At 42.9% G+C, this 22975-nt stretch overlaps 1 protein-coding gene across 10 annotated transcripts in view; it reads right to left on the reverse strand.

The window, feature by feature from the left end:
- myrf (myelin regulatory factor) overlaps positions 1–22975 on the reverse strand; it is a 290463-nt gene that overhangs the window by 70168 nt on the left and 197320 nt on the right. For 7 of the 10 annotated variants that reach the window (XM_063062045.1, XM_063062041.1, XM_063062044.1 and 4 more), the window contains 3 exons: positions 15842–16112; positions 14664–14764; positions 6431–6554 (listed from right to left, as the gene is read on the reverse strand). In XM_063062045.1, the coding sequence (XP_062918115.1) occupies positions 6431–6554; positions 14664–14764; positions 15842–16112 (496 nt within the window). The remainder of the gene's footprint in view (positions 1–6430; positions 6555–14663; positions 14765–15841; positions 16113–22975) is intronic. The other 3 variants (XM_063062042.1, XM_063062050.1, XM_063062048.1) reach the window with 1 other exon arrangement.

The following is a 22975-nucleotide window of genomic DNA, read 5'->3' on the forward strand; positions in this document are numbered from 1 at the left end:
TTTCCTTAAATTTACCAGGTCCATTTCCGACACTCCCTCCTCGTTCTCCATCTCTCTGTTTCTATCTCTGGAGAAAATTTTTCCACTGATATCTTTTATAAACCCACCCATTCTCATAGCTACCTGGACAATACCTCTTCCCACCCTGTCACTCATAAAAATGCCATCCCCTTCTCTGAAAACCTCTGTCTCCGCCGCATCTGCTCTCAGGATGAGGCTTTTCATTCTAGAATGAAGATGTCTTTCTTTTTCAAAGAAAGGGGTTTCCCTTCCTCCACTAGTAACTCTGCCCTCATCTACATCGCCTCCATTTTACACAAGTCTGCCCTTACCCCATCCACCGACCACCCTACCAAGGATAGGTTTCCTCTTTCCTCACCTACCATCCCACCAGACTCTGTGTTCAGCACATAATTCTCCGTGACTTCTGCCATCTCTAGTGGGATCCCACCACCAAGCACATCTTTCCCTCCCCCCAAACTTTTCACTTTCTGCATGGATCACTCCCTATGCAACTCCCTTGTCCATTCATCCCTCCCCACCGAACTCCTTCTCGATACTTGTCCTTGCAAGCAGAACAAGGGCCACACCTGCCCCGACACCTACTCCCTCACTACCATTCAGGGCCCTGAAGAGTCCTTCCAGGTGAGGCGACACTTCACCTGTGAATCCATTGGGGTCATGTACTATGTACAGTGCTCCCGATATGGCCTGTATACAGGTTTCCCCGCCATCCGAAGGTAGACTGTTCCTATGAAACAGTTCGTAAGCCGAAATGTCGTAAAGCGAAGAAGCAATTACCATTTATTTATATGGGAAAAGTTTGTGAGCGTTCGCACACCCAAAAACAACCTACCAAATCATGCCAAATTACACATAAAAACTAAAATAACAGTAACATATAGTAAAAGCAGGAATGCTATGATAAATACACAGCCTATATGAAGTAGAAATACTTTTCCACAATCACTACCGCACTGTTCTTCGTAGCGAAAATCTCGCGCAAGTGCCGTCAGCAGAAAATCTCACGCAAGCGCTGTTGGCAAAAATACTCTCTCCAGTAACCTTTAAGCTATGAAGCTGCCAAATTATACTAAGTAACACGTAAAAATACACAGCCTATATAAAGTAGAAATAATGTATGTACAGTGTAGTATCACTTACCGCAATTGGTTCAGCGCCGAGCACACTGATGATGGTGTGTTAGACTGGGTCATTGCAGGTTGGGTGGTGCAGTGGCCCCCACCCTCCAGGCTGCCGACAGATACTGAACCGCAAAGCATGCAGGGGTACAGCGGTAGCCGGAAGGCACCCAGCACATCTTGAAGAAAAAAGCCAAAATAAACATGCTAATTAATTAGGTGCCGCCCGGCACGTAATTGTCGGCCCAGATCAGTGCCGATTTCCGTCTCTGATCTGGGCCGACGATTACATGTCAGGCGGCACCTAATTAATTAGCATGTTTATTTCAGCTTTTTTCTTAAAGATGTGCTGTGTGCCTCCTGGCTACCACTGCATTCTCCGTGAATTGCAGGGTGGTGGGATATTGGGGAGTCATCCCGTCGTCTGTTTCCATTAGAACAGGCAGCTCATCTTCTCCTATGACTGCCTGCCTCGATGTTGAAGGTCGAGGTTCGTCATCTGCTGTGGCTGATGCGGAAGGCTTGTTTGACTGCTGAGCCTCGCGCATTTTTCTATCATACAGTTCTTTGTAAGGTCTCAAACCATCCTGCAAATATCCCCTAAACCTATGTACCCTTTCAAAATTAAAGTCGTACTTTATCATTGCAGTGAAAATCTCACGCAGTTGCTTCACGTTCAGTTCCTGGACGACTTCACTTTCGGTCCATTCACTACTGCATTCAGTTTCAATTCTTATCTTTTCCTCTTCCAATTGCATCAGCTCTTCATCTATCAGTTCTTGGTCATGGGATGCCAAAACCTCTTCAGCCTCATGTTCGTCAGCTTCCACAAGCCAAACTCACTGAGTCCTTACTTCGTTCACCACGACCGAAACGCTTAATTATATCTAGTTTTACGCTAAGTATAACACCCTTACGAGCTCTTTTTGGCTTTTCTGATACCTTAGAACTCACCTTGCTAATGGCTGCTCAGTGCAACGTGTTTAAGCAATGCTGGCTAGAATGCCATTCCAAATCCGGGGGAGAGCGGCTGCTCGGGGTGCGCGCTGCCTTTTATTGCATGCTAATTTTTTCGCATGCTGATTTTCCCCGCGCGCTGCTTTTTTCTCGTAACAGTGAAAACACCTTCTGAAAGCGAAAACAGGGTACTAATGTAGGTCTTTCGTAACAGTGAGGTTTCGTAAAGCGAACGTTCGAAAAGCAGGGGACACCTGTATCGGTGAGACCCAACGTAGTTTGGGGGACTATTTTGCCGAGCACCTACGCTTTGTCCGCCAGAAAAAGCATGATCTCCTGGTGGCCACCCATTTTAATTCTACTTCTCATTCTCATCCCAACGTATCTGATCATGGCTTCCTCTACTGCTGTGATGAGCCACACTCAGGTTGGAGGAGCAACACCATATATTCTGTCTGGGAAGCCTCTAACCTGATGGCATGAATATCGATTTCTCGCACCCAGTAAATGCCCCCTCCCTTCTCCTTCACCATTCCCATTTCCCTCTCTTACCTTATCTACTTAGCTGACCAACACCTCCCTCTGGTGCTCCACCCCCTTCCCTTTCTTCCATGGCTTTCTGTCCTCTCCTCTCAGATTCCCCCTTCTCCAGCCCTTTACTTCCTCCCCCCTCCCAGTTTCACCTATCCCCTACTACCTTGTACTTCTTCCTCCCCTCCCACCTTCTTACTCAGAATTCTCACCCCTTTTTCCTACTCCTGATGAGGGGTCTCGGCCCAAAGCATCAACTGTTAACTCTTTTCCGTTGATGCTGACTGCTCTGCTGAGCTCCTCCAGCGTTTTGTATGTAAATCTTTTGTGTGTAGTAAACTTTAATCAATGTCTCTGACAGCAACAAAGAGCAGCTGCATGGAACCTCTGAGCAACAATTTCAACAAGATCATTCAGTCCTTACCGTGCTGGGGTCTAAGACCGCGGAACTCTTATACTGAACAAGAAAGGTGGAGAGGCAGAGAAAGGAGAAATAAAAGGAGGAAGAAAGGAAGAGAAAAGGAAAAAAGGACAGTGTAAACAAAGGATAGGAGAAAAAGATGAGAGACAACAGATAAAGAGAGATATTAGTGGTAGAAAAATAAAGGTTGAAAGATAGAGAGCAAGAATGAAGGAAGTTATTAACAATCAGTTTTGCTTCAATCAGCAGGGGTATCTGCAGTAACAAGTAGTAAAGCTGATGATAATACATTTTAATAAACTTTACCCACAGAGACATCTGACCTTTCACTATTACCCTGGATTCAACACTGCATCCAATGTCATTCCATAAACAGCCCTGCCAATGGACTAGGTACACTCTACCTAGTCCCTCAGCAAAGCTGGCATAGTCAGTACCATCCCCATTTATTTCAATAGGGTTGCCAACATTACTCTGTAAGGTTAAGGCCAACTCATCTTGTTTTCCTTATTTCTCAAATTTTAAAAATGTATTTATGTGTTCCATTAACTAATAGCAGCTTTGTGGGCTTTTTGAATATTGATAATTTTTACTGTCTTTCAGAACTTTTGTTGGCTACCCAAATATGATGCTGTGCATTCCTTGAAAACATGGTGCAGAAGTGTGCTGAATCTGGCCCACATTTTCTGACTACTGTCCACACTGGGGCTGCCTCTGAATTTTCGGGGCCCTGTTGCCCCTCAGGTGCTGCCAGTGTTTCACCCCAGCTGTCCTGTGAAACACAGTGAGCTGCAGGCAACAGAAAGTTAGCCCCTACCTGTGAACTCCCAAAGACAGATCTTTGGGAGTCTCTGTCCAGAAGCAATGGTGTAGGGGTAATGAGAAGAGAACCCACATTGAAGGTGTCCTGCTTATGAACAGTTAGTTTTTAAAAAGTTTTTTATTTTTCTAAAAATTTTAATCGATGTATAATGGTCCTTCAAGCCATGTCATCCAGTGTCCCCCAGTTTAATCCTAGCCTAATCATAGGACAATTTACAATGACCAATTAACCTACCAACTAGTACGTCTTTGTTCTGTGGGAGAAACTGGAGCACCTGGAGGAAATCCACACGGTCACGGGGACAACGTACAAGCTCCCTACAGGCAGTGGTGGGAATTGAACCCAGGTCACCTGTACTGTAAAGCCTTGTGCTAAACACTACACTACCATGCCACCTCAAGGAATCAACAGAGTTTCACTGAGCTGGACAATTGATGTCATCGGTGGACAAATAACGTAGTGCAAAACAAAAACAGGTTTGGAAGACGAGCACTGTGGTAACCATGGCTTCAATTGAAGGGACCAGGAGATGATGAAAAGAGAGAAACTGAGTTCTGTGGTTCAAATAAAATGTATAATAAACAAACTCAACAGTTTCCTTTAGTGATGTTGTATAAACTATTCTGTTAGATTCTATCACTAACTCACATTTCATTTATTTTCTTTATAAACTGTCCCATCTCGGAGATCACAGTCTAACCCATTCCTCCATATCTTTCATTATATGGCATATGGACATTTAGTGTCACAACCCCTCCCCCTCTGCCTTGCCACTTGTCCTTGAAAATTAGCTTCCTTTCTGAAATACTGCTGCCTTTATGTCAAGAATCTCCCACACTAGAGGTTAAGAGTTCCGGAATATCCCCCCATTATTTTATGCCTGCCTGTTTATTGTCCAAATTGAGAAGTTAAAAAAATTGGATCATATGCAACTCAGAGAGTGCATACAAATAATCCCGTTTGTTGAATTTGGAACTGCCCAAGTAAGACCTCACTCCTTTAATAAATTGTGGTACCTTAATGTGCTATTGTCTCTGTAAACTTCTGGAATTTAATTTCTCTTTGAAAAGGTAAAAGAGCAAGAGTAATTTTTATCACTGTAGTTGCAGCCTAATGTGACATGAAGAAGCACGGCCAAAACAGTAAATGTAGCTGCATATTTCTAAGCAACAGAACAAGGTTTGGTCAAACATTTTTAAAACAACCTGATATAATAATCACTGTGATTAAAGTTATTGGTCAGAAGCAAAGAGCACTGCCAGAATTATGTCACTTGCAGACTCTTTGCAATTGTTCATTGTGGAACTGTGCAATCAGCAAGGGTTTAATTCTGCTCCACCCCCACCCCTCACCTTCCCTGTCCCCTAACTAATCCTCAGGAATTTAAGGAGTTGCAGGGTGAAGCCACTCCTTGGGATCTGCTGATTGCTCACTGCCAATTCCTTTTCATTCATCATTTCTAGACACTGTCTCCAGCTTTCAGAGAACTTCCTAACTTAATCTCAGAATGTGTCATTTTTTGATTAGTCAAAGTGCTTGAAAATAGAATTTCTTATTTTCCACTCAATATCAGCTTCAGGACGAGCAGATCACATAGAATTCAGGATTAGAAGAGCATCAAACTCCCTTTTTCACACAATTCCTGCAAATACTCTTAGATAACCGAACACTGTTACTGTGTGAGAATTGTTTCTGTTCCTCTCACCAGCAATCCTGTGGCTTCTCTCAGCTGAAATGCCAGTCCGATACAAATTAATCCTGAATTAGAGACAACTGCTTTTTCATGCCAAAGTGCTCAGATTGAGACAGTCCAGTTTACAGTCAGTGGCCACTCTATTAGGTACAGTGTGTATCTCTGTACATTCGTGGTCTTCTGCTGCTGTCACCCACCCACTGCAAGGCTCAATGTGTTGTGTGTTCAGAGATGCTCGTCTGCACACCACTGTCGTAAAGCGTGGTTATCTGAGTTACTGCGCCTTCCTGTCAGCTTGAACCAAACCAACCATTCTCCTCTGACCTCTCATTAACAAGGCATTTTCACCCACAGAACTGCTGGTGATTTTTGTTTCTCGCACCATTCTCTGTAAACTCTAGAGACTGTTGTGCATGAAAATCCCAGGAGGTCAGCAGTTTCTGAGATACTCAAACCATCCCATCGGACACCAACAATCATTCCTCAGTCAAAGTCACTTAAATCACATTTGTTTCCCCACTATGGTGTTAGGTCTGAACAACAATTGAACCTCATGTCTGTATACTTCTATGCATTGAGTTGCTGCCACCATGATTGGCTGATTAGATATTTGCATTAGTGACCTACAGTCAGTCTTAAGAGGAACCTTTCATTCATTCTGGCAGAGTTTAAACTCGGTCTCAATGGTGAAAAGCTACAATCGAAAACACCATAATATTTAGTTCAGCCTTGTTTTCTTAAAGAAAAGTGGTAATATTTGTGAGATTATAACATGTGCTAGTAAATCAGTATTCTGACGCACCCGATGAGTTATTGGTTGCAATAGGATTACAATGCCAATTCTCACATTGGCTAATACTCACAGATCTTTGCAGTTGGCATCACAGAGAGTGGTCCATTTGTTCTGCTGGTGTGGCTGCCATTTTATACACTGGTAGTTGGGATCCAGATAAGAGCCATTCAGGCTGTCGTTGTCTTGCATTAACCCTGAGAGCCAATGGGGAGAAAGAGCATTGGTGTGAGCCTCAGCCAAGATGAAAATGTTCTCTTAAATCACTGAACCCTGCTCTCCAAAGATGAAAGTCCTAGACAGTGAGACTCAAACCTTCTCCCAGTGGTACACAGTCAGCTACTACGTGCACAGAGGCATTGACTACCAGTACTCCCATTGGCCAATCCATCAATATCCAGAAGAAAGGGAACAAGCAGTCAATCGGCAACATTAGCAAGGTGATGCAAGGATCAATAACTCTGGACGTCCCTGGACCACTCCTCCCACCCATGCTCAATTCCCCAAACATCCAAAGAGATGCTGCGAGTAAAAGACAGTGGCCAAAGCTGGTACTCTGATTGGCAGGGACACAATAATGGATTCTCTCAAGCACGGATTCCCAATGGACCCCTTGCTTAATGGTGTTGGTCCATGGCATAAAAAAGGTATATACAGTTTTACTCAGCTTGGTTCCTATCATATTCGTTTTTGCTCCTCTCTGTATCTAAGTGTTTAGGATATTCATTTTTGATGAAACCAAATGTTCCAAACACGTCTGTATCTTCATGGAACCATTCTGTCAGCATTGTTTTTCTACAAGTATCTTCACTGGTTATCAAGGATGTTCTTTTAAGAAGAGGGACAAGGCATCTGTGCATTTTGAGATTTCGATGACAATTCTGTTGGAAATTATATGTGGGAGAGACTTGTATCATTTCCTTTTTTTTAGGGCAAAAAGCGTACACAGCAGGAGAAATCATGTACCCTCCCAACCACAAAAAGCAGAGGAAATCAGTTTAATAGGACGATGCACTGGTGACTTTATCATAGACAGATAGGTCATCAGGAAGAGTATTCCTAAACTGGATTACTACCATGTAAACTGTGATCGGTAGAATGTTGCTAAAAAGTGTTTGGAAGAAAAACATTTGAAACATGTCATTGCAAGGGTTAAACTGCCCGAATTAGCCTAGGATGAATGATGCCATGGACAACGAATACCACATAGATTTGGGAATGTTCAAAGAAATGCCTTAAGAGTCCGTAAGGCATAGCAGCAGAATTAGGCCATGTGGCCCAACAAGCCTGCTCTGCCATTCAACGATGGCTGATTTATTATCCCTCTTCAATACCATCACTTCCTACAAAGTGAAACCAACCAACATAGATGACAACGACATTTCATTGCCAGATGAGCTCAATGTTTTCTATGCTCACTTTGACTGTCAAAATATGGAGGCACCTTCACAAACAGCCACAACCCCTAATGACCCTGTGATTTCAGTTTCTGAGGCTGATGTGAAAGATCCTTCAGGACGGAGAACCCATAGAAAGCATCTGGCCCTGATGGGGTATTGGGCTGAGTAAGTGTGCTGATCAACGGGCTGGAGTGCTCACTGAGATCTTTAACCTCCCACTTCGGCAGTCTGAGGTACCCAGTTGCTTCAAGCAGGCTTCAGTTATACCGGTGCCTAAGAAGAATGTGATAACCTGCCTCAGTGGCCATCATCCAGCAGCACTTACATCCACTGCAATCAACTGCTTTGAGAGGTTGGTGATGAAACATATCAACCCCTGCCTGAGAAGTGGCTTGGATCCACTCCAATTCGCCTACTGTCACAACAGCTCAATAGCAGACACCATTTCATTGGCTCTTCACTCAACCCTGGAATATCTGAACAGTGATGACGAAGTATACATCTGGATGCTCTTCATTGACTACAGACTATCATCCTGTCCAAACTAATCAATAAGCTCCAAGACCTAGGCCTCAATACCTCCTTGTGCAATTGGATCCTCGATTTTCTCACTTGCAGACCCCAGTCAGTTCGGACTGGCAACATCATCTCCTCCACAATCTCCATCAGCACAGCTGCACCACAGGGCTGTGTGATTAGCTCCCTGCTCCATTCACTTCATACTTCTGACTGTGAAGCTAAACACAACTCCAATACCATATTTAAGTTTGCTGATGACACCAATGTCTTTCACTGAATCAAAGTTGGTGATGTATCAGCGTATAGGTAGGAAATTGAAATTCTGGCTGACTGGTGGCACAACACCAACCTCTCACTCAGTATCAGCAGGACCAAGGGGCTGATTATTTACTCCAGGTAGAGGAAACCTGAGGTCTATGAGCCAGTCCTCATCAGCAGATCAGAGGTGAAGAGGGTCAGCAACTTAAAATTCCTTGGTGTTATTGTTTCTGAAGATCGGTCCTGGCTCCAGCATGCAAGTTCCATTACAAAATAAGCATGGTAATGCCTCTACTTTCTTAGAAGTTTGCAAAGATCTGGCATATCATCTGAAACTTTGACAGGTGTCTCTACATGTGCAGTGGAAAGTTTCTTGACTGGTTGTATCATGGCCTGGTATGGAACCACTAATACCTTTGAACAGAAAAGGCTACAAAAGGCCCATTCATCACAGGTAGAGCCCTACCCATCATTGAGCATATCTACATGGAATGCTGCTGCAGGAAAGCAGCATCCATCATCAAGGACCTCCACCATCCAGGCCATGCTTCCATCAGCGAGGAGGTACAGGAGCCTCAGGCTACACCACCAGGGTCAGGAACAGTTATTACCTCTCAACCATCAGGTTCTTGAACCAGAAGGGATAACTTCACTCAAATTCACTCATCCCAACACTGAGTAGTTCGCACAACCAATGGGCTCATGTTCAAGGACTCTTTATTTCATGTTTTTGATATTTATTGCTTATTTATCTATTATTATTATTATTTTTCTTTTCATTTTGTTTTTATTTTCTTTTTGTATTTGCACAGTTTGCTGTCTTTTGCACATTGGATGTTTGTCTGCTTTGTTGTGTGTGGTGTTTCATTGATTCTATTGCATTTCTTTATGTTTACTGTGAATGCCCGCAAGAAAATGTATCTCAGGATTGTATATGGTGACTTTTATGTACTTTGATAATAAATTTACTTTGAACCCCATTGCCCTGCTTCTCCCAATAACCTATGATGGCGTTACTAATCAAGAACCCACCAACTCTGCTTTATTGGGCTTGGCCTCCACAGCCAAACATGGCAAGAGGAATAGGAAGATCCAATGTGCTGGAGGAACTCAGCAGGTCAGGCAGCATCTATGGAAAAAAGTCCAGTCGATGTTTCAGGCCAAAACCCTTTGGAGGGATGGGAAGAACAGCTGATCAGAAGACCTTGATACTTAATTGCTTATTAGGATAAAATTGTTTATATTTAGTGCCTTGTTGCCATTTATAGATTTAAAACACTGTTGAACACTTAGCTATTCAAGGAATGTAGACTACCTTGCATTAGTGTTATCTGGCCATGAGTAAGTGCTGGTGGGCCACCTTTTGGAACACCATTGTCTGTATGGTTAAGGTGCTCTGAACATGCTACCGGATATGGAGTTTGCACATTTTGACCCAAAGACAAAGAAAGAATGTTACCACCTGTTCAGGTCGAAGTGACTTGTGACTCTTGAGGAGCTTCTTGACCAGCAAGGTGTGTAATGTGGAGAGATGGTGATGCTCCCATGAACCTGTTGTCTTTATCCTTCAAGGCAGTGGAGGATGCAAATGTGCAGAATATCGTGCTAAAGAACCCTTGATAGCCTTGCCGAAGGGTTTTGGCCTGAAACATCGACTGTACTTTTTTCCATAGATGCTGCCTGGCCTGCTGAGTTCCTCCAGCATTTTGTGTGTGTTGCTCGGATTTCCAGCATCTGCAGATTTTCTCTTGTTTGCTGTTAGTTGCACTGTTTAGATGATTTACATCGCAGACAACGTGGCGATGGTAGAGGGAGTACGCATGGATGACGTGCTGATCATGTGAACTACTTTGTTATGATTGATGTTGAGCCTGCTGAATGTTATATGGAAAAATATACTGCAAGCTTAAAAACTCATTACAAAATATCCACTTGGAGTAGGGTGACACCAGGCACCATCTTGGTTCTGGATGTAAAAGTCACAGGAACGTTCATCAGATCTGCTTATGCAGCTAGACCTTTTATTATGCTGTTCCAGCCAAGTCTCTGGTCGGTGGCAATTGCAAGGTTACTGGTTGTGGGAAGTTAGGTGATGACAATAGAGTTTTAATCTAATAGGAGCTAGTAAGACTCTCTCTAGTTGGAGATTTTCACTGTTTGGTATGAGTTACCAGATGTTGTCCTAGATGTTACCCAGCTGTTGCTGTACATGGGTATGGACTGTTTCATTATCTGTAGGACTGCAAATGAAATTGTACATGCTACAGTTGATCACTGAAATTACTGACTGCCATTACATTGACTGCCTTGTCCAAATCTGGAACAAGACTCACCATCTGTACAGAACCTACTTTGCTGTTCTTCCTCAAAGTATTACTTCTTCTTCTTCATGTGCCTTGCGTGCTACACGCTTGTAAACTAAAGTATTACATTGCCGCTAAATCTTGCAGATTGCAAAACTATTGAGGTCTTGTGTCTCTCACATCACAGAAGCTGCCATGAGGACAGAAAAAAGGCCTGCCTCCCTGTTGACTTCTTGAACACTTGCTGACCCACAGCTGTCGAGCACTTTTACCCAAACCCAGCCATGTACAGTACATTACCAAAGACAGCAAGCCAGGAGGAATGAGCTGCTGGAATGATGTGTGAATCATTGTGCACGAGTTCACAAAAATGCCGAGTGGTGAGAGAAATAGAGGGAGGACACTGCTCTGGAATGGAGGAAGAAAAACCAATGGGGTCTCTTGAGGAGCCTAAAGTGCTTCATCTAAGGGACTAATCCTAAAAAGAGGAATAGTTCTGGAACGTCTATTTCATGTGGAATTCCGGCAGCCCCAAAGAACTGACAGGACATTGCCAGATACCCTGGGATATATCTCAAGGCTCCCCACCCAGCCATCTATTGCATGACAACATTTCAGTCGTGAACATTTCAAAGGAATGGCAGAATTATTCCCATGGTATTTTCTAACAAAAGGTACTGAAAGATTCACAGTATTAAACGTTTGACTACAAAATAGTACATCTTTTAGAGCTGACCAGAGTAGCAACAGAAGCTCTGATTCCAAAGGTTCTCAACACCTTGTGGGCACAAAACATCAACATTCAATAATAACGCACAAAACATTTTCTGAATGTGCTTTGGCAGGTCTTTTTCGCACTGGTTTCATGATGGTAATTAATGGATTGGCTGATAGAGCTGGGATGCAAGTTAGTTTGTTGAGAAAGGAGGGATATTGCCTCAATTCCATGACCTATTCAATTTTTAAATGTCAGGAGACACCATTCAGCCATTGTACTACCATTTTATAGAAAAATATCATCATTCCAACCCTTTTGCTTATTTAACCTCTCACGTTGGCAGTCAGAGGTACTCATTTGCTTCAAGCAGCCTTCAGTCATACTGGTGCCCAAGAAGAACATGGTACACTGCCCCAACGTTTATTGTCCAGTAGCTCTTGCATCCACCGTGATGAAGTGCTACAAGATGCTGGTCAAGAAGCATATCAACTCCTGCCTGAGGAGTGACAAGGGTTCACTACCATTTGCCTACTTTCACTACAGGTCAACAACAGATATTTGCTCTCCGCTCAGCTCTGGAATAACTGGATAGCGAAGATGCATACATCAGGACGCTCTTCATCCACCACAGCTCATCATTCAGCACTATCATCCCCTCAAAACTAATCAATAAGCTCCAAACCCTAGGCCTCAATACCTCTTTGTGCAACTGGATCCTCACTTTCCTCACTTGCAGACCCCAGTCAGTTCCGATTAGCAACATCTCCTTCTCAATCTCCCTCGGCACAGGAGCACCACAAGTCTGTGAGCTTAGCACCTGCTCTATTCACTTCATACTTATGACTGTGAGTCTAAGCACAGCTCCAATGCCATATTTGAGTTTGCAGGTGACACCACTATTGTTGGCTGAATCAAAGGCGATGATGAATCAGCATATAGGAGGGAGAATGAAAATCTGGCTCAAATTTGAAAAAAGGTCCTGGAGCCAGTCCGTATTATGAGATACGAGAGGGTCAGTAACTTTAAATTCCTTGGCATTATCATATCAGAGGATCTGTTTTGGGACCAGCATGTACAGAAAGTACCATTACAAAGGATGCATGACACCACCTCTATTTTGTTAGACGTTTGCACAGATTTAGTGTGTCATCTAAAACTTTAACAAACTTCTTCTTCTTCAGCCATGTCATCCCTAGGGGGGCAGCAGCCCGCCAGAATCCTCTGTCCTGGACCACTCAGGTGGTGGTCCTGGATGATAAAAGATTGATCAACCCCGCGGCTTCCACAGACTTTCAGCTTTCACCATCCGACTTCATATGTCTTCTCAGCGAAGATCCTTTCTCTCCCTTTAGCACTGGGTTTCTATGGGATGGGGTTGCTAGCCCCATTCCCAGCCCTCCTCCTTTCACAGATGGGTTTGGGACTGTCCAAGGCAGAGTTTTATAGATGCACAGCAGGGAGTGTTCTGACTGGCTGCATCACAGCCCGGTATGGAAACACCAATGTCCAGGAATGGAAATGCTTACAGAAAGTTCTGGATACAGACCAGTCCATTATAGGAAAAATCCTCCCCTTCATTAGGCACATCTACAAGAAGAGCTGCCACACAAAAGTAGCATTCATCATCAAGGACATACACCATTCATGCCATGCTCCCTTCTTGATACTGCCATTGGGAAGGAGGTACAAGGGCCTTGGGCCCCACCCCTCCTGGATCAGGAAGAGTTATTACCCGTGTGGATAAGTTCACTCATCTCAACTCTGAACTGACTCCACAATCCATGGACTCACTTTTAAAGGCTCTACAACTCATCTACTCAGTATTATTGATTTATTTGTTTGTTTTGCAGAGTTCGTCTTCTTTTGCACGACGATTGTTTGTCAGTCTTTGTGTGTAGTTTTTTTTCATTCATTCTATCGTATTACTTTGTTCTACTGTGAATGCCTGCAAGAAAATGAATCTCAAGGCAGTATATGGTGACATGTGTGCACTTTGATAATAGATTTACTTTGAACTTGAACTTGTGTTTTCTCCATAGCCTTAGCATTTTGATAAACATTCAAATATTTATCCGATGCCCTTTTGAATGCCACAATTCAACTAGTATCGACAATAGTTTCAGACAATAAGCTCCAGATCAGTGGTTAAGAATGATCTTCTATTGTGTCTCTCCCGATATCTGACAGTCAATTCAAGTGCATTTTATCTGGTTCTTCACCCGTCCACTAATGGGCACAGTTTCTCTCTACATATTCCACATAAAACTGTCAAAGCGCAAGTTTATCAAGTCTCCCCTCACTATCTTCTGCTGTAAGGAGCAAAAAACTTCAGATTTTAAAAATGTATATTTTTGTAAATGAATCCTGAAAATGGGTGAAATAGGTCTGATTGGGACAGAAGGGAATTGTGTGTTCTAATAAAGTGAGAATTTAGTAGCAGGATTTCTTTGGCAGATTTACACAGGACCCATAAGATGCATTACCCCGTTTACCATGTCAAATTTACCATAAACAAGAGCATCCCAGAGTGATTGTCAGCAAGGACAAGCCTGATACAAACTTGAGGAATTAGCCTTGTTAATTATCATCCAACATCTACACATACCCACCTCATCAGGGAACATTGGGTAAGAGTCATTGATGGAACTGGAGGGCACTTCCCGACCATGTGGAACAAAATAGAACTGGGAAGGGTCAAGTGTAACACTACCCGCTGGTCAACTAACTCTGCACAGGCTGAACCTGGGACTGCCGGCTGAATGCAAACAGAAAATGCTGGAAGCACTCAGCAGGTCAGTCAGCATCTGTAGATCTGTTAATGTTTCAGATCTAAAGTTCTCTGTCAGAACTCAAAAAGAGGGAACGCGGGTTTGTTTAAGTTGCAGAAAAAGTGGGAACACATGGATAGGACCAAGGAAATATCTCTGATCAGAAGACTGCTCAGCTGATGCTTGGTCAGGACATTTATCAACAAAACCACTGAAGCATCTGTCTGTCAGCGGCAAATCAATCCTCCTTCACTGTCCTGGAAAGTAAAACAGTCTGACAATTATCACTCTGAAGGAGCATTTAAGTAGGTGCAGAAGAACTTAAATCAAATATTCCTACCTGGCTCCTGTTTAATCATTCCATTCAACATCTGAGTGTTTAAAGTGTTTGGCGGGGAGTCTGAATGTTTCCGTTTCTTGGCTGGATGCACAGGAATACCTCTGCAAAGATATGAGAAATTATGGAGGCCAGACTGAAGGAGGGATTGGGACCAAGAGAATTTGAAAGACAATCTTTATTCACATCTTTCTATCTCATGGGTTCAGCTAATTTAGGCTGTTCGGTGACTAGTCATGGGCAACTACCCAGATACTTGGGAATAATTCAGTACAAATTAGTCACAAATGGATGGGTTTTAACTACCTCAGCTGGAGCAAAAATGCAAACAGAGTGGACATTTAGTGAACTGAGTGCTTCTACAAACAGTCAAATAGCACACACTCACACAAACACACACATTCTTTCTATCTCTCTTTTAACATTGGGAACAAATGGATTCCGAATTCACTCAGTATCAAGAATCTTAAAGTATGAAGATTGAGAAATTGAAGAAAAGTATCTTTCACAGATGAAAGGATTGTATTAGAGTGACACACACAAAATGCTGGAGGAACTCAGCAGGTCAGGCAGCATCTATGAAAATGAATAAACACTCGAAGTTTCAGGCCGCAACCCTTCTTTAGGACTGGAAAGGAAAGGGGAAGACACCAGAGTAAAAGTTGGGGGGAGGGGAAGGAGGGCAGTTGGAAGATGATAGGTGAAGCCAAATGAGAGGGAAAGGTCAAGGGCTAGAGAAGAAAGGATCTGATAGGAGAGGAAAGTGGACCCTAGGAAGGAGGAGACCCAGGGGAAGTGAGAGCAGGTGAGAAGAGTGGGGAATATAGGAAGAGGGGGAGATTTTTTTTTACCGGAAGCATAAATCGTTATTCATGCTATCAGGTTGGAGGCTACCCAGATAGAATACAAGGTGTTGCTCCTCCACCCTGAGGGTGGCCTCACCTTGGCACAAGGAGCCCACGTCGGACAGGGAATGGGAATAGGAATTAAAATGTTTGGCCACTGGGAAGTTCCACTTGTGGCAGGTGGAGTGGAGATGCTTCCTTTAGAGTGGTCTATTTGAACAGCAATGCTCTGGATGTGTATAAACAAATCATGCAGTAAGAAACACATACACACACACACACACACACACACACACACACACACACACACTAAAACTAAAGTCTACTGCATCTTACTCTGGTCCATGATGCTGTAGAAGCTGATGAAGCATTTGTGACTGCTGGACATGATGGAGCTCATTTGGTGATATTCCTGATACTGGATACTGGGGCATCATTGGCTCAGGCTTCATGTACATCTCCCGCGGCACATTGGAATAGTGTGGGTTGGGCGGCTGATGAGGGTGTGGTGGTTGCAGGTGTGATTGTGCAGGGTGTTCCAGACGAGAAGAGGGTGCCATATGACAGAGGTGCTCTGGTGTCATGGTGCGGAGCAGGTGGGACTCTGCTGGAAGAGATAAGGAAGTTTAAATACATTGCAGACTGGAAAAATCCAGCAGCTTCCCTTCATACCGTGTGTCAATCTATGAACACCACTCGCATAGGTCATAGAACAGTACAACACAGTACAGGCCCTTTGACCCACAATGTTGTGCTGCCATGTAGCCCTCTAATTTTCTTTCATCTGTATGCCTATCTAAGGGTCCCTTAAATGCCCCTAATACATCAGACTCTACGAACAGCACTTGCAACACATTCCACCCTCCGGCAACTCTGTCTAAAAATGTCTTCGACTGTCTGCTTCACCTACAGTATGTCTCTTATCTTGGATACCTCTATCAATTCACCTCTCATCCTCCTTCTCTACAAAGTGAAGACCATAAGACATAGGACTAGAATTAGGCTATTTGGTCCATCGAGTCTGTTCCATCATTTCAGCGTGGCTGATTTATTATCTCTCTCAACACCATTCTCCTGCTTTCTCCTCGTGACCTTTGATTCCCCTACTAATCCAGAACCTATCTATTGTGTACTATTTAATATTTCAGTAATATTGTAAATGTACTGTTTGATTAAGCATTCTTGGTTGTTTAGGTAAAAGTACGTAAATGGCATACGTTATTATGCTGCCACATCAAATGTGTGTATATGGAATATATAAACAGAACAAATTGATGAGCAGTACGTTGAGAAGTGAGTGCCAGTTTTGCAGAGTGCATTGGGTTTAAAGGCATACAGTTTGCTTCAAAGCTTGACTGCTCCAAACAAAACAGCCAAATTCAGTTTTGCAGGTATCATGAAAGTAATGCAGGGACATTTAGAACCTAAACCATTGTTGATTGCAGAATGCTTTAGGTTTCATAAGTGGAATCCATTTCAGCATATGTCACTGAATTGAAGAGATTGTCTGAGTATTGTCAGTTCAATAATGGGCTTAATGATGCACTGACAGATTATCTCGTTTGTGGAATTTTACAAGAAACATTAAAAATAGCTCCTAACTGAAGCCAATTTACATTTAAAAGAGCAGATTAAACAGTGGTATCAATGGAAACAGCAGACAGAGACTCAACTGAGATGCAGTCAGCAGTGAAGGTGAGGATGAAAAAAACTGTAGCATCTAAACACAAATCAGCCTGGCCAAACAAATTGTGTTACGATTATGGAAGAGGTTCACATACCACTGCAGGTTTAAAGGCGAAACTTACAGAAAATGCAACAATGTAGAACAAAAAGCATGCTAGGCAGACAAAAACAATTGGACTGCATAGAGAAGAAAGAAAGATAGAAAGTTTTTAAAGAAGAGCTGTTGATGATAATGATGCGAATGACAAAAGGATTGAGTAGCCTTGAGATTTACAATGTGAAAACTAACAATAGACAAGCAATATGGCGTACCCCAGAACTGAACAGTAACTTAATTAAAATAGAATTGGATACTGGCTTGGCTGTTTCAGTCATTCCACAAAGTAAGTCTGAATGACATTTCAAAGACACTAAACTGAAGCCTGCAGGTATCCAGCTATGAATTTATACTGGAGAAAAGGTCATTCCTGTATGAATGACAATCATATCAGTGAAATACAACAACCATCAAGTCACATTGGGCTTGTATGTGGTAAAAGCAGGAGGCCAGCATTATGGGATCATGATTAGCCGAGACACTTACAACTTGCTTGGAGATCCATCCATCATTTGCATGCCACATCCCCTGCAACAGAATCAACTGAAAGCGAATTAAGAAAGTTACTGGATGATGTCACAGCAGTGTTCAAGGATGGCATTGGAATACTAAAACAGTGCTAAATGAAAATGCTACGCCCAAGTTTTGCAAAGCCTGTCCAGCTCCTTATACAGGCTGTGATAAAGTAGCCAGTGAGTTGGATTGCATGGAAGTCTGACTTGAGTGGCACCCATGGGCAAGGCCAGTGGCCCTAGCAGCCAAGAAGCTTGGGTCTGTCAGCATCTGTGGTGATTTTAAGGTCATTATCAACCTAGTATTGAAAGTATATCAATATCCTCTACCCAGGGTAGAGCCTATATTTGCAAACCTTTCTGGAGGAAAACACTTCAGCAGAGTGGACAGATGAGGCCTATCTACAGATGGAGATGGAAGAAAAGTCCAAAGTGCTTCTAAGCAAAAGCACTCACAAAGGGCTTTATTGCTATAATAGGCATCTGTCCTGCACTCTGGCAGAAAGCTGTGGGCCAGGTGTTTCGAGGCAGTCCAGGCACTCTGTGTTACCTGGATGACATGTTTGGTACTGGCAAGAATGACAAGGGACATCTCCAAAATCTGAAAATCCCATGTTAAAAAGATTAGAAGGTTATGGGCACAATGAGTATGAATTCTTTGAACCCAGCATTCCTTACTGCGGTCACACTACTGACGCACAAGGATTACACAAGTGTGCTGAGAAAATTCATGCAGTGCTGGATGCCCCAAGGCCAAAGGACATGTCACAGTTGCAGTCCTTCTTAGCATTTGTCAACTACTACAGCAGGTTCTTGGCAAATCTGGCTATTGTGTTCCACCCCTTAAACTCTTTACTATAGATCAGGATGAAATAGCAATGGACAAGCAATGTGAGTTGGTTTTTGAAAAAATAAAGGAAATGTTGATGTCAGACACTGTATTCACAAATTATGAACCACATTGTCCATAAAGTTTGCCATGCATTGTTCAGGATGCCAGCACATCCAGATATCCAAAGCAATCAGAACCACTTCCTGCAGTCAGATTCAACTCCTACACCCATGGAGGAGGCCTCAGAACCTGACATTGTTTCACAAGCCCCAGAACCTGACATTGTTTCACAGGCCCCAGAACCTGAGATTGTTTCACAGGCCCCAGAGCCTGAGATTATTCCATAGGCCCCAGAGCCTGAGATTGTTTCACAGCCACAAGTCTCACCTGGCAAGCAGAATGACTCCCCCCATTAGGCAAGATGTTATCCCACAAGAGTCAAAAAATCTCCACAGTGCTTAAATCTTTGGGCCTGAATGCAACAATTTAAAATGTACTATGCTGTGGATATCTGCCGAGTAGTTGTATTATATAATATACTGTGCATGTAAGTTGAGATGCATTTTGTATATTGTGTTGGAGTTTATAGCTAAGCATGGAGGAGTGTTGCCATTTAATATTTCAGTAATATTTGACTAATATGGTAAATATATTGTTTGATTGAGCATTCTTTCTTTACATACTGCATTGTGGGTTATATGTAAAAGTAAGTAAATGGCATATGTCATTACACCGCCACATCATATGTGAGTGCCTCGCTTAAAAGTAAAAATAAGCATATATGAGTTAACTCCCGGCCCCCCTTATTTTCCTTTCAATTGGCTTTTACTGTATGTTTTGGAATTACAAAACATAACACTATCAACCTCCACTTTAAATATGCCCAATAACAGTTTCCACAGCTGTTTGTGCCAATGAATTCCCTCGATTTACAACTCTCTGGCTATAGAAATTGTTCCTCATTGCTGTTCTAAAGAATGTACTTCTATTTTGAGGCTGTACCCTCTGGTCCTAGATTCCGCCTCTACAAGAAATATCTTCCACATTCACTCTATTTATGTCTTCCAATATTTGATAGGTTTCAGTGAAATTCCTCCTCCCCCATTCTTCTAAACTCCAGCAAGTACAGGCCCAGAGCCATCGAGAAAAAAGAAAAGCCCTTGTTCACTCAACCTACCCGCATAAGACTTGCATGGATACAATTTCCTGGCAGTATTATAATTCATAGTAGAAACATCATTAACTTAACAGGTTTGGTATAAAATATCAATTGCACTGTCCCATAAGTTATTTATCTAAATTGGGTTTGATATTTCAGGGGTCTTGGCTGAGTTTAGTTACCCCAACAGGGTACCCCTTCAGGGCTGCCTGACTAAAAATGACAGATAGATAATTTATGTTGGCCAGCGTTATAGCAGTTTATAGAATCACATAAATTTCTAGCACATTGAGGGCAGTTTGCTAATTGCTTGATTAAAATGCAGCAGTTCAAAGGTTGTACTGAGCCACATACACAAGCTAGTATGAAGCTGAGAGAGACAGATCAGAATCAGCCAAACACATGTACTGATCATCACAACCAAGCTCAATCCTTTTCACAGCTGACATCCCCAGACATACAGTACACCATTCAAGTCTTAACCCAGATAGCAAGTGCAATCTGACTCTGATTTCTAGACCAGGACACTAGAGGACATCTTTGAACTAGTTTAAGATCAACCCACCGACATATATCTGAAGGCATTCACAGGGGTGTTTCTCTGGGTAACATAGGTGTGTGAACATTAGAGAAAAATATCCCAAGTATTGAAAAGTGTATTCAGCTCAGCTTTTTGAAGGCACTGATTGCCTGTACAGATGTCCACAGTGTTATAATCCTAAATAAATAACCCTCAAATATCGAACAAACATTTGAATATTGGAAGTGGTTGCACAAATGTCCTTTGAAAATGTAACAAGCCAAGGTGTATAAAGAGGAAACAGAGGATGTAGTGTTGAATTTCCAGGAGGCATTTGATAAGGTGCCACATAAAAGGATATTGCACAAGATAACCATGGATGAGATTGAGTAATATGCACAGGGAGTGGTTAATTGGTAGAAAAAAGAGTCGGGATAAGTGGATCATTTTTGGATTGACAATTTATAACTACTGTTCTACAACAGGGATCAGTGCTGGGGCTTCCATATTTAAATTGAATCCGCTCTGATAACCTATATGAAGGGTGGGTTACAACTTGTGAGAAGGACACAAAGAGCCAGTATAGAGAAATAGGCAGAATAAATAGTGGACAAGAAACTGGTAGATGGAATATGATATGGGAATATGTGATATTCATGTTGGAAAGATGTAAGTTATTATTTAAATAGAATTACACTACAAAGTGGTGTGATATAGGAAAGACACAAGTTAGCACGCGGGTACAGTGAGTAATTAAAGAGGCTGACAGGAAAGTTTTGATGCTGCTCAAAAGGTTGCTGCTGAGATTTGCTGGCTACAGTAAATTATTCCATATTATAAATGGCAAAATAACCATAGCAGACTGAACAGATGTATCAGGGAAGATAATTTTACAAGGCCATGATGCAAGAAGAAGAGGAGGAACGGGACTGATGGAATTGCTTTCCTTAGTACTGGCAAAGGCTTGATGGGCCAAATGGCCTTCTTTTCTGTCATAGTTTCTTTTCAGAGACGAGAAATTCCTTCACTCAGTGCTGTGAATCTTTAGAAGCCTGAAATCCAACATTACTAGGTTCAAGAACAGGTACTTCCCTTCAATTATTTCAGTCTTGAACCAACTGGCACAAACCTAATCACTAGAGTTTAGCAACGTTATGACCATTTTGCACTAAAATGGACTTAGTCTTTTTTGTTGAACTTGTGTTCTTTCTTGTAAAAATTATGTTTAATATAAATTTAGTTCATGTTTTTTTTCTTGTAAATGCTAATTATGTGCTTGTGGTGCTGCTGCAAGTAAGTTTTTCACTGAACTTGTGCATATGACGATAAACTCAACTTTGGAGCTCTCTGCTCCAGAGACGTTTGAGCTACAAGGGAGTGAATGGGTATGGGAAGAGACTGTGAAGTGATTCTGAGGTCAAGACATATTGATCATGGTTTTATTGAGCAGCAGAGCAGTCTTGAATGGCTGAATACTCTATTCCTGTTTCTGTTTCTTATTTTCTATGTAAATCACACAAAGCTCATCATCTGGCATTTGCAAACAGACATCTTTGCAACAAACAACAGGAATTCTGCAGATGCTGGAAATTCAAGCAACACACATCAAAGTTGCTGGTGAACGCAGCAGGCCAGGCAGCATCTATAGGAAGAGGCGCAGTCGACGTTTCAGGCCGAGACCCTTCGTCAGGACTAACTGAAGGAAGAGTGAGTAAGGGATTTGAAAGCTGGAGGGGGAGGGGGAGATGCAAAATGATAGGAGAAGACAGGAGGGGGAGGGATAGAGCCGAGAGCTGGACAGGTGATAGGCAGAAGGGGATACGAGAGGATCATGGGACAGGAGGTCCGGGAAGAAAGACGGGGGGGGGTGACCCAGAGGATGGGCAAGAGGTATATTCAGAGGGACAGAGGGAGAAAAAGGAGAGTGAGAGAAAGAATGTGTGCATAAAAAAGAGTAACAGATGGAGTACGAGGGGGAGGTGGGGCCTAGCGGAAGTTAGAGAAGTCAATGTTCATGCCATCAGGTTGGAGGCTACCCATACGGAATATAAGGTGTTGTTTCTCCAACCTGAGTGTGGCTTCATCTTTACAGTAGAGGAGGCCGTGGATAGACATGTCAGAATGGGAATGGGATGTGGAATTAAAATGTGTGGCCACTGGGAGATCCTGCTTTCTCTGGCGGACAGAGCGTACATCAACCGTCTCGACTTCACCGCACCTTGTCCCCATTCCAACCTCACTCCTTTGGAACGCTCAGAGAGAGTGGGGGAGGGAAAGATGTGCTTAGTGGTGGGATCCCGTTGGAGGTGGCATTCCGCAGGGATCGCTCCCTACACAACTCCCTTGTCCATTCGTCCCCCCCATCCCTCCCCACTGATCTCCCTCCTGGCACTTATCCGTGTAAGCAGAACAAGTGCTACACATGCCCTTACACTTCCTCCCTTACCACCATTCAGGGCCCCAAACAGTCCTTCCAGGTGAGGCATCACTTCACCTGTGAGTCGACTGGGGTGATATACTGCGTCCGGTGCTCCCGATGTGGCCTTTTATATATTGGCGAGACCCGACGCAGACTGGGAGATCGCTTTGCTGAACATCTACGCTCTGTCCGCCAGAGAAAGCAGGATCTCCCAGTGGTCACACATTTTAATTCCACATCCCATT

This window comes from Mobula hypostoma, chromosome 11, assembly GCF_963921235.1.
Source record: "Mobula hypostoma chromosome 11, sMobHyp1.1, whole genome shotgun sequence".
NCBI classification, from domain to species: domain Eukaryota; kingdom Metazoa; phylum Chordata; class Chondrichthyes; order Myliobatiformes; family Myliobatidae; genus Mobula; species Mobula hypostoma.